General features: G+C 34.3%; 2 protein-coding genes and 1 pseudogene across 6 annotated transcripts in view; 2 read left to right on the top strand and 1 right to left on the bottom strand.

Annotated features, from left to right (window-relative positions):
- The window catches only part of LOC126718888 (IN2-2 protein-like), a 102465-nt gene that overhangs the window by 6421 nt on the left and 77147 nt on the right, over nt 1–18897 (top strand). Inside the window, exon 5 of one of the 4 annotated variants that reach the window (XM_050421264.1) lies at nt 469–486. The exons of 1 other annotated variant lie outside the window; for it this stretch is intronic. In XM_050421264.1, coding sequence (XP_050277221.1) covers nt 469–477 — 9 coding nt within the window. In that variant the 3' untranslated portion in view covers nt 478–486. Of the gene's footprint in view, nt 1–468; nt 1113–18897 lie in introns of those variants that run through there. 2 more of the 4 variants (XM_050421262.1, XM_050421263.1) reach the window with 2 other exon arrangements.
- Nucleotides 1–18897, bottom strand: part of LOC126718886 (phosphate transporter PHO1 homolog 10-like) — an 81441-nt gene that overhangs the window by 35842 nt on the left and 26702 nt on the right. The window lies entirely within an intron of this gene.
- LOC126716482 (galactoside 2-alpha-L-fucosyltransferase-like) lies at nt 14369–15771 on the top strand (annotated as a pseudogene).

Genomic DNA, 18897 nt, shown 5'->3' with positions numbered 1-18897 from the left:
ACACACCACTCCTTTTCCTTTATCATCCCTAGCTAATGGTGCACTAATTGTGTTGGGCATAAGAGGGGGTAAGGTGAGTTGAGGCCTAGGGGGTAAGGTGAATTGAGGCTTGCTACTTGAAGATAGAGGACTGGTGGTGACACTACAGATTTTAGGATACCTCACAAACAGGGATCTAGAAGCTAACTCACATTTTCTAGCAAGTTCATAGGCATGATCTACGAACTAATCCAACTACATAAGAAATCCAATCTAATAAGGTGTGTTGTCCTCATCATTAAGCCAGGGAACAGCAACTGTGGATGCCTACAGACCTAAATAGATGTGTTATGGAATTTGTTAAAACTTTATATTCATCATTGCCTTTATAAATTATGCTACCTCAAAATTATTTTTAGTGACGAAGTCTTGATGCTGATTACAATAAGTATTTTAATTTGTAATTATCATTGGCTTTATTAATGACAGAATGAGTAGTGACCCTGCCTCCATGAAAGTCTTCACTGTTGTTTCGTGATTCAGTCCTCATGCTAGCTTATATATGTAGTTGCTACTTGCAGTTCCTACCCAGGTTCCAACCTGAAAATATGGAGCATAACAAAACCATATTTGAGCGTGTTAATGAAATGGCAGCAAGGAAGGGATGCACCCCATCACAGCTAGCACTGGCTTGGGTTCATCACCAAGGAAAGGGCGTGTGTCCCATACCTGGAACCACCAAGATTGAAAATTTTAACCAAAACATTGGAGCTCTGTCTGTGAAACTGACACCAGAAGAAATGGTTGAACTTGAATCATTTGCTGCTGAGGATGTCGTGAAGGGTGACAGATATTCAAATGACGTTCCAACTTGGAAGGATTCTGAAACCCCACCACTTTCTTCTTGGAAAGCTACATAAGCACAAGTCTATTTCTATGTATCAATATGTACGTGAGTTTCATGAGCTTTTGTCATGCATCATGTATTAACAAGTACGTTTGAGTTTAGATTGAGTTCTTGACTGCTTGAAGAATAAGTACGTTATGTTGAAAATAATGTATGCTTACAAATTATAATCATACCAGCTTCAACGACCTCAATTATAAACATAGAATACATATTATCTGTCTCATTTTTTATATTCTACTTTATGCTATGAATGCTTGCACACGTGGTAAACCTTACCAAAACAACATGGTCCCAAGTACTAGACGATTTAGCCTATGGTACCTTGGGGTCAATCAAGTTTGGGTTGTATTCAACCTTCTGATCATTATATTTATTTCACCGTGGAACTGGCTTACTGATCATTTGTGGCCTCTAGCCGTCAAACTGAGTACAGGTGAGACATCTAATCTAATACATGAAAGACAAAAAGATTCCCACTCTTGTTAATATATAGTATCTTAACATTCTTCTTAGTAGTTTCATTCTATAAGAAAACAGAGAGCTAGAAAAGAGAGGAATTGATAACAAGCTAGAGAGAAGACCAAGATTTTAGAAATTTTCTGTTAATTGCAATAATTAAGAACTTTGAATACAAGAGGTATTTATATACCAGAACAATCACCAGACTAGATAACCTACAACTAACTACTCCCACATTATACGGATCTACTTACTTACAACCAATCAGTAAATTACACGTGTGTATATATACATTACATTGTAAACTACAAGTTGTATTAATCATGACTTTCGTATATCAAGCCCAAATGCTAATCTTCCATTACTCTGTTCTGATGCTCTGCCTCTCTACCTGAGTCAACTTCTCCAACTACACTTTATCTTCATTAGCTTAAGCCACTCAAATCTTCTTTCTTCTTCTGTTTGTGATATTTGTAGTCAACATTATTTTGATATTCCCCCTCAAGATGAGAAGCTAAACTACGGATGTTCACAACATTCATCTTGCCCAATAAGTATTTCATTGTTGACTGTTGAGAGCTTTTGTAAGCAAATATGCCAATTCTGAATGTGTAGGAGTAAAGAACAACCTAACAACATTATCTTGCACCTTATCTCTGACTAGATGGCAGTCCACCTCTATGTGTTTGGTTCTTTTGTGAAACACTGGATTTTCTCCATTGTAAATGGCAGCTTGATTGTCACAAAACATAAGAGCAGGTTGAGGATGATAAATCTCTAAATCCTTCAATAAAGCTAGTAACCAAGTCATTTCACAAACAGTGAGAGCCATGGCCCTATATTCTGCTTCAACAGAAGATCTTGACACTATGGACTGTTTCTTGGACTTCCATGACACTAGAGAATCACCCAAAAATATGCAATACCCTATAGTAGACCTTTTGGTATCAATGCAAGATGCCCAATCAGCATCTGTATATGCTTTCAAGTGGAAATTAGATGTAGCAGATAGCAAGATACCTTGTCCAGGACAGCCTTTTATGTACTGCAACACCTTATAAACCGCATCCAGATGAGGCTTCCTAGGTTTTGTCATGAATTGGCTTAACTTGTGAACAAGATATGCAATGTCTGGCCTAGTGATAGTTAAATCAACAGTCTGCCCACCAACCTTTTGTACACACTTGGATTAGATAGCAGTTTTCCTTGAAATTTGCTTAATTTCAAATTATGTTCCATTGGCACCTTACTAGGCCTGCAAGCTGACATTCCAGCATCCTTTAAGACCTCTAATGCATATTTTTGTTGACACAAAGTAATCCCTTTGTCTGATCTAGCTACCTCAAGACCAAGAAAGTATTTTAAACCTCCAAGGTCTTTAAGTTTAAAATGCTAATCTAAAGAAACCTTAAGTTCCTCAAGTGCTTGAACATTGTTGCTTGCTATGAGAATGTCATCAACATAAACCACCAAAACTATGAAAGAATCATTAAACTTCTTTGTAAATAGTGAGTAGTCAACCTTAGATTTCTTAAAACCATGCTGCTTGATTACCTTTCATAGCCTTAGATTTATTCAATTTGCAAACAACATTCCTCCCTTTGCTATGAAAGCCTTGAGGGAGCTGTATATACACCTCCTCATGAAGATCACCATTCAAGAAGGCATTGTTGACATCTAATTGGACCAAATGCCATCCTTTCACAGCAAATATGGCAAGAAGAGTCTTAACAGTAGTGAGCTTGGCAACCGGAGAGAAAGTATCAGTAAAATCCAATCCCTCTTGCTGAGTAAAACCCTTAGCAATAAGTCTTGCTTTATACCTCTCTACAGAACCATCTGCCTTGTATTTCACCCTATAAACCCATTTACATCCAATAGCCTTTTTGTTTGAAGGCAAAGGAGTAAGAGTCCAAGTATTATTAGAAACCAGGGCTACAATCTCAGCATCCATGGCCTCTAGCCATTTAGGATCCTTAACAGCCTCATGATAGAATCTTGGTTCAAGAATAGAGGTAATAAGAGAGCAAAAATTGGCATAAGAAGGAGAGAGATAGGAAGAATCAAGATAGTCAGAAAGAGGGTATTTTGTAATTGGATTGGCTAAGGAGGAACCTGACTTGCTGATAAGATGAGATTGAGTAGGCTCATCTATATATTACTAAAAGCTGAAGTGTAGCATTTAATGCTGCTGCTCTCACGTTACGCCACATCAGCTGCCACGTCATTCTTTTTTTTCTTTTCTTTTTTAAAATATAATTTGTCCTACAATTTTAAAATGGTTTTTACAATTTTCAGCCTATAAATGCAATCCACTACTTATTTATTTACTTCTACTATCACCCTATAATAAATCCAGCCCACTACTTATTTATTTACTTCCACTATCACCCTATAATAAATCTGTTTAATTAATCCAGCCCACCTCTTATTTATTTAGTTCTACTATCAAGCCCAACTCAAAACCTTTTCAGTTCAGTTTTAGGGTTTTGTGTGAGCCTTTTCAGCTTAAAGGAAGAGAAAAAAACAAAAACAAAAAAAAAAAACAAAATTTTGAAGCATTTCAAGCTTTAGGGTTTTTTTTTTTTTTTTTTATAATTGTTTTTAACATTTATTTTTTTAATATTTACACTTCTCCAATCTTTCTCTCTCCCTTACCATTTCATCTCTTCACTACTTCTTCAATCTTTCTCCCTCCCTTACTTTTTCATCTCCTCACTACCCTCTACATTAATATCATTCTTCCTTTTTCCCTTCATCTTCCTTTATTTTTGTTTCTTCTTATTCACACCCTCTTACTATAAATTTGTCACTATCTCTTCTATTCTATGCATAGTTTTTACTCACAAAAAAAAAAAAAAAAAAAAAGGTTCCCTCTCTCTCTCTCTCTCTCTCTCTCTCTCTCTCTCTCTCTCTAAATTTTTTGGTGGATTTTTTTTTTCTTACATCTCTACTTTAGGTTGATAATTTTTTATATTCTTTAAAACTCTATTTTGGGTAAATACGATTTAGTTTTGTTTTTTAAATTGTGATTTAATTTTGTTTTTTAAATTGTTGTTGTTGTTTTTTTTTTTTTTTTTTTTTTATTCTCTTTGATTGTTAAATGTTATCCTATTGCGTTCTAAAGAATTAAATATAGCACATAAAAATATAATATTATTCTATTACATAGCATGATTTTTTATAGTGCTCAATTTAGATATTAAACTATGAGACTTTACTAATTTTTGTTTATTTTCTAATTCTTTGTGGTGGACAAAGTACTCTTAATAATTGTATTAGAAGTACTCTATAATGCCATTTATTTAAAGAAAAGCAAAGGTTAGCCAAACGAAAATAATCGGATATGTGACAAATTTTAACTTTTGCAATTTTATTTTTATTTTTATTATTTTATAACAGTGCATGTATAGAAATTTAATTCTTAGATTTTGCTAATAATTTCTTATTTGATAATATGTTTTGGGTGGCTGAAATTATAATTTCTACAAAGAAAATAACCTTAATAGATTATCAAAAACAAAATTTTATCCTAATATTGGTTCAATTAATCATTGTTAAGTTTTATTAATTTTTTTTAGTTTACGTTTTTTTGGTGTTTTGGATTGTTCATATATTACATTTATCATTGTTCCTATAATAAATAAAAATATAATTACGAAATACATTACTCATTATTAGATTAGTTTAAATTGTAAAAAAAAAATTAATAAAATCACCATAAAAATAATTATCTCACGCAATGCGCAGGTTCGCGGCTAGTTAGTAATAATAGTGTTGCACTTGTAGTCTTACAAGTAGGAAGGGGTTTTGGTAGCCCTAGAAGACCTTTTTAAAGAAGGAAGGGAAGCATGTGGAACAACAGCATGCCCTTGATCAAGGGGCAAAGAACCAAGTTTTGCACAATCTATAATAACAGAATCTGGCAATGCAGAATCTGAGATGATTGGCAGAGAAAAGTCTAAAAATGGACTAGAAACCTAAATAGGACCAAAATCAGAAGATGGAAGACCTGGTGAAGGAATAACAAGTTCTAAAAACATGGAATCGTGTGGAGTAGCCACATTAGGACAAATGTGAGGAAGGGAAATAGAAGAGTGAGGTGAAGTGGCAGAAGAAATGAATGGGAAAGTAGTTTCATGAAAAGAAACATCCCTTGAAATGAAAATCTACCTTGTGACGAAGTTTAACAACTTGTAACCCTTAACACCATAAGGGTACCCAAGAAAAACACAAGGAATAGATCTAGGAGCAAACTTAGACCTATTGTGAGCTAATGTAGAGGCAAAGCAAAGGCATCCAAAAACTTTTAAGTGATGATTAGAAGGAATCTTGCTATAAAGCTTCTCTAAAGGAGTTTTATGGTCTAAAACAATACTAGTCAACATATTTATGATATAAACAGCTGTCAAAACACAATCTCCCCAATAACAAAATGGTATGTTAGACTAAAATTTCAATGCCCTTGCAATGTTTAGAATATGTTGATGCTTTCTTTCCATAACTGAATTCTGTTGTGGAGTAGCAACACAAGAGTGTCAATGAATAATCCCATGTTGAGCATAAAACTCTTGAGCATTGTCAATTCTAATAACTTTGATGCTGGTTTGAAATTGAGTGAATATCATTTTGCAAAATGAAATTAGTAAAGGCCTAGTTTCTATTTTAGCTTTCATGAGGTAAACCCATGTCGACCTTGTAGCATCATCTACAATAATAAGAAAGTATCTAAAGCCATCATGAGTTGCTTTAGCAAAGGGTCCCCATACATCACAATGGATTAAATCAAAAGCATGATCAGACAAGTGTTTAGAATTAGGAAAAGGCAATCTTTTATGCTTTGTAATAGACAAACAACACATTCTTTATTGAAATGAAAGGAAGATACATCAGATATACAATGATGAAGTTTGTCATCAGAAACATGTCCTAATCTAAGATGCCACAAGTAAGGCTTGGTAACAATAGGAACATGAGAAACAGAATGAACAAAGGACTGTAAAACTGACTCTAGGACAGTAGTAGCTTCTGAGATAGACTTGCAATTCTCTAAAGTTTGTAGCAGGTACAGATTGCTATGAAGCTTACCTAATCCAATCATTTTCCAACAAGTAAGGTCCTATATGAAACAATAATCGAAGAGGAAAACCAAACTGATGGTTTTTAGACCCTTTAAAACCACAATCAGATTAACCTAGGTAATTAGCCAAGTGATTACTTAGTCAAATTAACAAATCTAGGTTAACACAAATATATCATATCAATGTATAGTAGCGGAAAATAAAAAACACAATGATATGATAACCTAGGAAAGCCAAACCGGTAAAAAACCTAGGGAGGATTTAACCTAGCTATCCTCAAGGTAAAAAACAAATCCACTAGAAAGAATCGAAGTTTTACAATAGCGACTTAGACCACTAACATCCTATTTCTACCCACCAGTAGAAACTTACTGACACGACCACGTGCAAGCTCCGAGACCATGGACTCCTTCTTTCTTTAGCTTTTGCAAAACACAAATACCCACATTTGTGACTTTGAGATCCCACTCAAAGGTTTAGCAACACAAACTCTCCTGTTTGTGATTCCAAGACCACCCTTGAAGGTTTAGATCATCAGCACCTTTGATGACTAGAGAAGGCAGCAACTTCTACAACACCGGATCTTGAGATTCTTCAAGGATTAACACCGATAGAAGACATAAGAGAGCTTTTGGGTACAAAACCCTAGATCTACAAAAGAGGCACAAGATGCACTCTAATCTCTCTAAAAAACTCTCAAAACCCCACCTAGGGTTAGCTTATAATGTCCTTTAAATACTAGAAAAAAACAGCTCGCGATTTGGGCTTCAAACAGATAAGTTATGGCCTTTTTACGTTTACTGATTTTGCTGATACGCGATTTTCGATCAATCGAAAATCACTAGCATCAATCGAACCAACTAGCTTGTAACTCATTTGTTTTTATCCCGAACTTGAGTTTTTTGTCTTGGGCTTCAATGTAGACCATTCTAAACTAATGAGACTTAGTTTTTGTCATGTTTTGTCATGGTTTGCCAACATTACAAACTCAAAACCTAACAATCTCCCTTTTTGGCAATCCGTGACAAAACACACATACAACATAATGCCCATATACAATAAAATGCCCAAATACATCACAAATCCCAATCTAAGACTCCTAAATAAGAAGTTGCAAGAAGAGGTAGAAGGTCTTGATCAGAATGTACCTGTCTTTCCTGAACACTTAACAAACACATCACCACATGTGTGGAAAGAAAGACAATAATATGAAACAGAATATAAAAAAAAATTTAAAAAAAAAAGTAAATTCTAACTCTCCCCCTAAGTTGGATACATCAAAAAGTTTTTATGTTCTCCCCTTTTCAAAAAACAAATTCAACTCCCCCTAAACAAAACAAATAGGATTCCCACATATTCTCACATTTCATCTAAATCTCCCCCTTTTTGTCACGTATTGACAAAGACAACGCATTGTTGCCCAAATTAAAAAAAACATACACAACAAAGGTAAGAGAAAATAGAGAATAAAGGGAACACAAGACAATTCAACTCTATAGAAAATAGAGACAACTCCCCCTAAGAAGAGCAACAACTCCCCTATAAACAACAAATGTTAAAAAAAAACTTTTCTCCCCCTATAAAAATAGGAAAAACAAAACAAGTTTTGGGGAAAAATTTAGGAGGTGGGGAAAATAAAGACAGACAAACCAAACTTAAAAACTAAGTTGAGGATACACATAAAGAAAAATATTCTCTCTTTCAATAAATGCAAACTTGATACTATGTGACCCATAAACAGTTGCATGAGTAGAGAAAATATTTGCACATTCATTATCCATCATATCTCTTAAAAAAAAAAATTTCTGCAGTTCACAAATAAAAATAGCATATACTAAAATGTACAAAGGACTCAAAAATTAATTAATCAATTTGTAAATCATGTTGAGTACCCAATTTAGCAAAGTGTATGCATGTTATGTGTGAAACAATGAGAGATATGACTGCAAAACTGCAAGATGGAAAAAAAATCAATGTAATGCATGTGAATCCTAAACATAAATGATGCATGAAAAAATAGATTGGTCAAATACTTAAAAACTGAAAATTTTTCAGTTTCGATCGGTCGAGAAATAGGTTCGATCAATCAAAAATCTAGAAAAGTGAAATTTTGAAAAACAGTGCAAGTTAATGTAGAAACTCCTCAAAGCACATTGTGTTATGAATAAAATGCATGAGTATGAGATGAAATTTTTTTCAAAAACACTTGAATTCAACCCAGATCTTCCAAAAAGAAGATTTTCAATCAATTTGACCTTAAATTCTCAAGCTTTAAACACATTTTGCATTAAAATCAAGGAACTTTTAATCTTGGATGGCCACAACAAGATCACACACAATATAATGTACTAAGTTTAGCAAAGAGTAACTTGTGTAATGTGTGCAACTAGCAAAAGCTTGAGATATATGTGAGATGATATGTAAATAGAAATCAGTCACAATTTCTACAAAATTTATCACATAGAATTGAAAGAGACTATCACCTAAAGAGTTACATCATATAACTCCCACATCTCCTAGAAAACAAGCTTGCAATCATGTAAGTTTCTTTATTTGCCTCATAATATACACAACAATTTTATTTGATTGATTTAACATCAAGTTCAATAATGTACACACCAATTTTAACATTTAAACTGAGGCTACACCTTATGATCTTTTTGTGCATGTGCTACACTTTCTCGAGCACAAAATCTTACGATATGCACTAAGGTATTCATGATTGGCTAGTAAACAGTGGTGAGATGGTTATTTATGCCTTTCTCAAAAAGTTCAAGTCCGACAGTCAAAGGCATGTGACTTCAAGATCAAGACAAGGTAATCAAAACCATAAACATCTTTTCCACACAACATGTACTAAAAAACTCAAACTAGTAAAGTGCAATAAAAGAAGCTCATCCGAGCTAAACAAGGTACATAAACATGTTATGTAAAGATAATATGGCGAATTCTTGATTATAAATCCAAGATGTGAAATACAAAACACAAAAATCTTTTTGGTTTTTAAAACATTTTATGACCAAAAACAAAAAGCACACATTATGCTAAATGAACAATGCAAATGCAATGCATGACAGTGCTTAACTAAGCTATAGAGGGTACACAAACAAGAAATATCAATTTCTTAATTAACCCATGAGTACATGTACAAACTAGTACATACTCACACAAAATCAAAAATAGCTTAGCACTTATATAACACATTCTATTCAAGTTTCTCCACAATGTCAAGCATGTTCTAAATCAAGAGAGAGATATCATAATTCATGTAACCTCAAGAAAAATAAAACTAGACACAAAATAAAATATTTTTGTCTTTTTGAAATTTTTCAATGTTTTTGGATTTTTTTATTAAATAAAAAAACATTCTAAAAAAAAACAAAACAACCAAAAATAGAAACAAGACATGTCCACAAACAATTGAAAGAATTAAATCAGGGACAAGTCAGTAACACTCACCTTGGAGAATCTTTTCTCACCCATATAGCATGAGTCTTTGGCTTTATAGGTGAAAATCAATGTGAAACAGAGTGTATTTGAGGGATTACACCAATCTTCTGAGAAAGACTGAAATCTTGCAAATTCCTTTCATAAGCCAACAAACTTAAATTTTTCAAAATAATATGAAACAATTTATATGGACTTATGGCAGGAAAATATCATCACAAATCCTAGACTGAAACACTGAATGCTTAAATTTCAATTTATGACAATTAGGACGAATGTGACTGGAGACACCACAAAAGTGACAAACAAGAACAAATTTAGGAACATCAGTATTCCTAACAACAAATCTAGTCTCAGATTTTGGTTTTTGCCTCAACAAAGAACAATTTGGTCTAATATGACCAACACTACAAAGGTGACAGGTAGGCACAAAAATAGATTTATTATGCTCTCTAACAGTAGGTTTAGACATAGGTTTGGAAACTTCAGCGTCTACATCAGAACTTTTACCTTTGTCTAACCTAGCAAAATAAGCCTTTTTCTTTATTATTCCTCTTAAAAGGAGGGATATAAACTTTCTCAATTTTAGACTTAAGAGATACAGAAACACTTATGTTAATAACAGCAAGCTTGGTACTAGTCAAATTTTCAATTTTAGCTTTAGATTCAACTAACTCTTGTTCCAAGCTTTTCATCTTCTCATCTTGAAAGGAAATTTGATTTCTCAAAAATTCATTCTTTTTATTAGATTCATCTAATCTAACAACCAATTCCTCTTTTTCAAGATTAGCCAATTTTAACTCTTCCTTGAATTTCTTAGCAATTTTCATAGATTTCAATAATTCCTTACGAAGAGTTTCACAGGCATCAATAAAATCAACAGAAGCATGAGCAAAAACATGATCAGAAGGACACTTCAAATTATCCATGACAACAAGGGTCAAGGATCAGCTCTTAGATCAAAAGATCTAAAACAAAAGAGCAACCCACGCTAATACCACTTGATAGTTTTTAGACCCCTTAAAACCACAATCAGATTAACCTAGGTAATTAGCCAAGTGATTACTTAGTCAAATTAACAAATCTAGGTTAACACAAATATATCATATCAATGTATAGTAGCGGAAAATAAAAAAACACAATGATATGATAACCTAGAAAAACCAAACCGGTAAAAAACCTAGGGAGGATTTAACCTAGCTATCCTCAAGGTAAAAAACAAATCCACTAGAAAGAATCGAAGTTTTACAATAGCGACTTAGACCACTAACATCCTATTGCTACCCACCAGTAGAAACTTACTAACACGACCATGTGCAAGCTCCAAGACCATGGACTCCTTCTTTCTTTAGCCTTTGCAAAACACAAATACTCACGTTCGTGACTTTGAGATCCCACTCAAAGGTTTAGCAACACAAACTCTCCTGTTTGTGACTCCAAGACCACCCTTGAAGGTTTAGATTATTAGCACCTTTGATGACTAGAAAAGGCAGCAACTTCTACAACACCGGATCTTGAGATTCTTCAAGGAATAACACCGGTAGAAGACATAAGAGAGCTTTTGGGTACAGAACCCTAGATCTACAAAAGAGGCACAAGATGCACTCTAATCTCTCTAAAAAACTCTCAAAACCCCACCTAGGGTTAGCTTATAATGTCCTTTAAATACTAGAAAAAAACAACTCGCGATTTGGGTTTCAAACAGATAAGTTATGGCCTTTTTACGTTTGCTAATTTTACTGATATGCAATTTTCGATCAATCAAAAATCACTAGCATCAATCGTGTATCAATCGAACCAACCAGCTTGTAACTCATTTGTTTTTATCTCAAACTTGAGTTTTTTGTCTTGGGCTTCAATGTAGTCCATTCTAAACTAATGAGACTTAGTTTTTGTCATGTTTTTTCATGGTTTGCCAACATTACAAACTCAAAGCCTAACACAAACAACATGACAAGGACTTGGTTAATTTGCTTACTGAAATCAGATTGAAAGTAAAGGTTGGGACACAAATCACATCCTCAAGAATTAAGGTTAAAGTGACTTGAACTATGCCTATGTGTATGACAAGAATCTTTTCACCATTAGGCAAATGCACAAAAGAAGAGATTGAACTAGTAATCTTAGTAAACAATGAAGTGGAATGGATAATATGGTCAGTGGCCCCTGTATCAAGAACCCAAGTTTCCTCATTGTAAGCTGTTTTTTTTTTTTTTGGAAGGATTTTTCAGTAAAAACAGAATTCTTTAAATTAAGACAAACAGAATCCTAGAAAGAGGCACAAGAAATACCTGAGAGAGCTAAATTTGCTGAGTGAATAGCATCATTGGTGCCAGAAGAAGATGCATGAGAACTCAGCATTGACAACAGCTGCTAGCATTGTTCAAATGTGAAAGGGAAAGATCCTGACTATGATGTAGCCTCAGATTGACTAGGTTCACCATCAAGAGTCACTTGATTAGCCATAGACACCTTGCCCTTTTGCTTGTAACCTGGTGGAAATCCAACTAGTTTGTAGCACTTCTCCATGAAATGACCAACTTTGCCACAATGACTGCATACAGGTCTACCCTTTCCTTTTATGCTCTTCCCAGCTTGATTGAACCCTTGAGTCTTGACTGCAAGGGCAGTTAAATCAACTAAAGTTCATCCATTGAAACCTAAAGCCCTCTGCCTTTCCTTTTGTATCACCAAAGAGAAAGCCTTGTCAATTGAGGGATTTGGCTCCATCATCAGAATCTAAGTTCTGACTTGTAAATAGACTTAATTCAAGCCATTAAGGAATTGCATCAAGGAATCTTGATGATGAAAGGATGTGATCTTGTCATTCACTCCACAGACAAATTTACTACAAGAACAACATGGTAAAGGCCTGAGATTAAGCAATTGATCCCAAGAAGCTTGAAGATCAGTGAAGAAAGTAGTCACTGTTGCATCTCCTTGTATAATTGTTGAAATCAGTTTCTGAAGCTGTGAAATCCGTGGACCATTAGCTTGTGAGAAACGATTCCTAAGTGAATTCCAAACCTCCATTGCAGTGTTTCTGTAAATCACACTTGCAATGATGTGAGGAGATATTGAATTCAAGATCCATGAAGAAATCATGGAATTGTTCTTTGACCAGGCAATCTTTTCCAGAGGAGTAATTGCCATGGAAGCTGTTATGGAACCATCCACAAAGCCTAGCTTGCTCTTCACATCCAATGCCATCTGCATAGCCCTAGCCTAATTAGGGTAATTGTCTTCTGTCAAGAGCTGAGTGACAAGAATTGCACTAGGTGACTCTACATAATGCAAGAAAAAAGGACTTCTCGAATCCTCCATTGGAGAAAGCTCACGATGAGCAGTGGATTGAGAAGAAGAAGATTGCGAAGCTTGATCTTGGTTCACCATTGACAAAAGCACAAAGCTCTGATACCATATAAGAAAATAGAGAGCTAGGAAAGAGAGGAATTGATAACAAGCTAGAGAGAAGACCAAGATTGAAGAAATTTTCTATTAATTGCATTAATTAAGAACTGTGAATACAAGAGGTATTTATATACCAGAACAATCACCAGACTAGATAACCTACAACTAACTAATCCCACATTATACGGATCTACTTACTTACAACCAATCAGGACATTACACATGTCTATATATACATTACATTGTAAACTACAAGTCGTATTAATCATGATTGTCATATATCAATCCCAAATGCGAAGCTTCCATTACTCTGTTCTGATGCTCTGCCTCTCTGCCTGAGCCAACTTCTCCAACTAGGCTTCATCTTCATTGGCTTAAGCCACTCGAATCTTCTTTCTTCTTCTGTTTGTGATCTTTGCAGTCAACATTATTTTGATACATGCAAACCAAAAAGGTAAATGTTGAACATCCAAAAATCTACGAATTATTTCAAAGCAAAAAATTAGCGTCCATCACCATAAAAAAAGTTGAGAAATGGCCTTGGCCTGTACCTCAATCTTGCAAAATTTTGTTAGTGTTAATGACTTAAAGCCTTTAAAACTCGGCCACCAGATAAGCTTTCAGTAGATCCCAAATTGAATTGGGTAATGTGAGGATCAGTTTTGAGCTCCTTCAAAATTTAAGCTTTTGTTTCTTCTGCTCTGAGGTAAGGGAATTTAAAAAAAAACACCCGAAAGGTCGTTACACGATTTTAAAGCTTATATTGCTCTAACTTGCTTTAAAAAGAACATTATAAACGGATAGTCATCTTTTATGCAATAAAACTAGTGGATATGCAATATTACATTTAAACCAAGGGCAGAGCTAGAGGGGTCACGCAGGGGGCAACTGCCCTCCCAGCCCACCCAAAAATTAATAGGAATTTATAATACATCAGCTTGGACTATCATCCTTAACCTAGGAGGAATTTTATCTTACCAAAAGCTCTACTCACTCACACTTACACTCTGTTTGTTTCGATGGAAAATTTTGAGTAAAAATAGTTTTCTGTATTTTCCAGTATTTGGTAGCATCAGAAAAAATGAGTCAAAAGAAAACTATCTTTAGTCAACAGAAAAAGTATAGCTTATTTTTAAAGATTGTTTTCCATACAAAGTGTAAGTATGTTGTGTGGATATCTTATAGTGGCTTGGGCAACAGGGTTTTAACCTTGACATTTGCATTTCTCTATGCCCTTCTCACAAATAGAGTATTGCTTGTTGACCAAGGAATGGATATGGCTGATCTTTTTTGTGAGCCATTTCCAGAAAAATCATGGCTTTTGCCTGTTGACTTCCCCCTCAAAGAGACATTTAACATCCTTAGTCAGAAGTTTCCTCATTCTTATGGGAACATGTTGAAGAAGAACATCTTAAATACTTCAACAGTATCGCTACCATCATATTTGTATCTCCATCTAGCACATGATTATGATGATCATGATAAGCTCTTTTTATGTGATCAAGATCAAACTCTTCTCAGTAGAGTTCCTTGGTTGATAATGAAATCAGATCTATACTTTGTCCCATCTCTCTTCTTGAGCCCTCTTTTGAGCAAGAACTAAGCAAATTATTCCCACAGAAAGATACTATTTTCCACCACTTAGGCCGCTATCTTTTCCACCCCTCAAATCATGTATGGGGACTAATAACAAGGTACTATCAAGCCTACTTAGCTAAAGCAGATGAGAGGATTGGAATTCAAATAAGAAATTTTGATACAGGACCTGGTCCTTTCCAATATGTGATGGATCAAGTTTTAGATTATACACTAAAGTATAAAGTGTTGCCACAAGTAGATAGGAAGAGAACTATTGTTACCCAATCAGAAAAGGCAAACTTGAAAGCTATCCTTATAACGTCTTTGAGTTCTGGGTACTTTGAGAACATAAGAAACATGTACTGGGAACACCCAACAGTGAATGGAGACGTGGTTGAGGTTTTCCAACCAAGCGAAGAACAATTTCAACATAAAGAGAACAAGTTGCACAACAACAAGGCATGGGCAGAAATGTATCTCCTCAGCTTAACTGATGTCTTGGTTACAAGTGCATGGTCAACATTTGGTTATATAGCTCAAGGTCTTGGAGGTTTAAAGCCATGGATTCTCTACAAGTCTGATAATCAAACGACCCCTAATCCACCTTGTCGTTAGGCCATGTCAATGGAGCCTTGTTTTCATGCTCCCCCATTTTATGATTGCAAGACAAAGAAAGGAACTGATAATGGTGCACTTGTTCCCCATGTGAGACATTGTGAAGATATGAGCTGGGGCTTAAAACTAGTTGATAATCCTGATGAGTTGCAGGCTTTTACAATTCATTATTTGTGCCAATGGGCTTCTAGTTCGATGGTGCCTAACCCCTCCCATGTATCCCGTATCACGAATTTGACTTGCCATCAAGAGCCTTGTAGCTCAACTAATAGGCACATCTTGGTGTTTTGAATGAAGACATCCAGGTTCAAATCTTCCCACCCCCAATTATCAAATTATCAACAAAAAAGAAACTTTTTCCCTTAAAGATTTTGAAAACAACTAGTATCCATCCTTTATTTATTTATTTATTTTGTTTTATAGGTGGCCGATTCTGATTGTAGAAGATCTATTGTTGATTTCAAAAACAATTGGAACTAAGGCTTGGTCGTTGCTCTATGTAATTGATGTATAATAGTTGTATTCCAATTGTATTTGACAAATAATGCCTCCACAAAATATTCAAGTATACTAATATTGTCTTCTTAAAAAAAAGTATTCTAACATCGGAAGCAAACGACCATGAGATATGGTTAATTAACAAATTACCATCCTAATTCCTAAGTACCTTCTTATTTTATAGCGAGTCATTCTATGTACCTATATTATTTCCTAGCTGTCTCATCCAAAATAGAACAATATCTTGCCTTGCAATTAGTACTCCACCCTTGACAACTTAATGCATCACGTTGTTAATTGCTATGGATGCTTTACGATAGTGAAATTTGGAAAGCAATTCTTCAAGCCATATAGAAAATTTCACGTGAATGGAACTAATGGGAATGCTGATACATGGAGGTTTGATTTTAAATATAATAACTTGTACAATTGCTTTTCCTTCTTAATATTTTAAAACTAAAGTTTTTCATGCACCAAGAACAACAGTGTCAGAAAATGAAAACCTGCATATTGTTTGGCTGTTTCGCACCTAGAACCATGTATGGCCCGACTATTTGGCCTTTCAAGAAATGTTCAAAAAAATAATTATTCATGTCTCATACTCTATCAAAGTTTAGATCAAATCCACAAAACCCAAACTTTCTTAAGAACTGACAATGTTAGATCTGCTCTCCTCATGTACAATCACAGGAAATTATAAATTATAGAGTTAGGAAATGAACAATTACCAGAAAACTGTAAAATAAAAAAATAAAAAATAAAAAAATTGTTGGAGGTGGCTATAGAAGCAATCGACCCAACTACAAAAACTCAACCATAGAAGCAATCGACCCAACTGCAAGAACAATATTATGTTTGTTTTTAAATTTTATAAAACCTAACTTTTAGATCTTTTTTATCTTGATTTTTTTAGTTTTTAATGTTTTGAGAGGAGAGAGATATAAAAGGGTAGCAAAAATACAAATTTACCCATATATTTAACAAATGTGAGTAACAGGAGACTAATGAACCTTACCTCAAGTGGGTAAAGTGACACTTTTCAAACCACAGATAGGCAAAGTGACTTCGAGTCAAATCACAGGTTGGTTTAGTGTAATTCCCCCTTTATATTACAAGCAACTTGAGCTTCCTAAACTCGATTTCCACGTGGACTTTTAAATTATAAAATACCATATTAACCTCTACCACCATGTCACATTTTTTTGGAACTCAATTTTCATAAACTCGAGTTCTATGTAAAACTCAAACTTCATGAACTCAAGTTTCAAAATAGTGGTATATTGCTAAATATTTCTCAAATAGTAGTAGAATGTTAAATATTTTGTCCAAAGATGGTATTTGGCCATTTAGACCCCAAATTGGAAACTAAGGTAAACTTTAGTGAGCAATTGCATCATTTTAGTAGATTGCCTACTTTAGAAAAACTACATAAATGGTCCCTATCCTTTACATCATATTTCAATTTAGTCCCTAACCTTTCAATTGTGTCAATTTGGTCCCTAACCTTTTAGTGTCGTGTCAACTTAGTCCCTGCCGTTATCTCATAGATGGAGAAATCTGACGTGTCAAACGACCTAATTTTTTATTTCCACGTCAATGGACACAAGTCCTGCCACGTTAGTTTTTTTTTTTTTTTTTAACCCAAATTAATTTAACCCAAATCATTTTTTTTTTTTTTTGATAAGAAAATTTGCAGATTTTATTAAACAGGGGCAGGCCCTCCTTCCGACGGTGCGTTCTCTCTTCCGCCAACACCCTCTCTACTTCGGCAACGCCTTCTCTCTCTTCCGGTAGCGCCTTCTCTACTCCGGCAGTGCTTTCTCTATTCTAGCAGCATCAGGTGTGTCTCTTTCTATCTCACGATTTCTCTTTCTCTCATCCTTACTTCATGAGATAACAGCAGTGGAGATTTTTATGTCTTTTTTTACTTGATTTTTATGCTCAATCTTGCATCAGTGGAGATTGGCCCTATGGATGTTGCAATGCAGAAACTCCATTTTTTAACCCTTTAACTTTGTTATAGTCACAGCTCAAAAAAAAAAAAAAAAAAAAAAAAAAAAAAAAAAACTTTGTTATAATCCAGTGTGAAACTGTTTGAGACCATTTCTACCTTAAATTGTTGGACCCACTTGTAGTAAACAAGTGAGTTTGTTTATTATATATTAGGCTTAATTTCAATACAGGGTAATAGTAATTTTAAGCTTTTATTATGTTTTTCTTGAGATTTTGGTGGTGTAAGAGTAATTTTAGACAGTCCTTAACTTGGGTGTAGGGGAAGTTTTTCTTAGCACTTCAACAAACACTTTATTTTGCAGGTGGTAGCCCTTTCCATTTGTAAGTGAATGATTGTATTGATAAATGAACATCAGGGATTTATATATGTGTGTGTGTGTGTGTGTTAATATTAGATTCTATGTGAAGACATTATTTTCTATTGCAGACCATGGATTTTTAGATTTTCTTTACTTTTGAATTATTCAAAGAGTTGTGTCAAACACTTTATTTTGCAGGGAAATGCTAGAAGGCTACTTGACAAACATTTGATGAGAATAGCCACTAAAATTTTCAAAATTAGGACTTGCCTAGATACTTTGGTGTTTAATATTTTTGCTATTGGTGACTTATTCTCAATCTGTCATCAATCATAAGTTTTAGATGATGATTTCGTATGATACTTTTGTTTGGAGCTCATATTCTTTGACTGTTTCTTTTATGTTATTGTGGGTTTTTTTGTGGCTATTCATTTGAAACTAATTGTAATTTATTTTACAAATGTCTTCAAGTACCTCATATGGAGGCTCATATGGAGGCTTGCAGCACAATGATGTTAACTTAAAGGCTAACTAATGTAATAGTTTCAAATGATGTAATTTTGAGTTTGTAATAGATACTACGATGTAATTTTAGTTTGCAATCATC

Source organism: Quercus robur, chromosome 3, assembly GCF_932294415.1.
Source record: "Quercus robur chromosome 3, dhQueRobu3.1, whole genome shotgun sequence".
NCBI lineage: Eukaryota > Viridiplantae > Streptophyta > Magnoliopsida > Fagales > Fagaceae > Quercus > Quercus robur.
The sequence above is the reverse complement of the archived record's forward strand: the minus strand, read 5'-3'. Positions and strand labels throughout refer to the sequence as shown.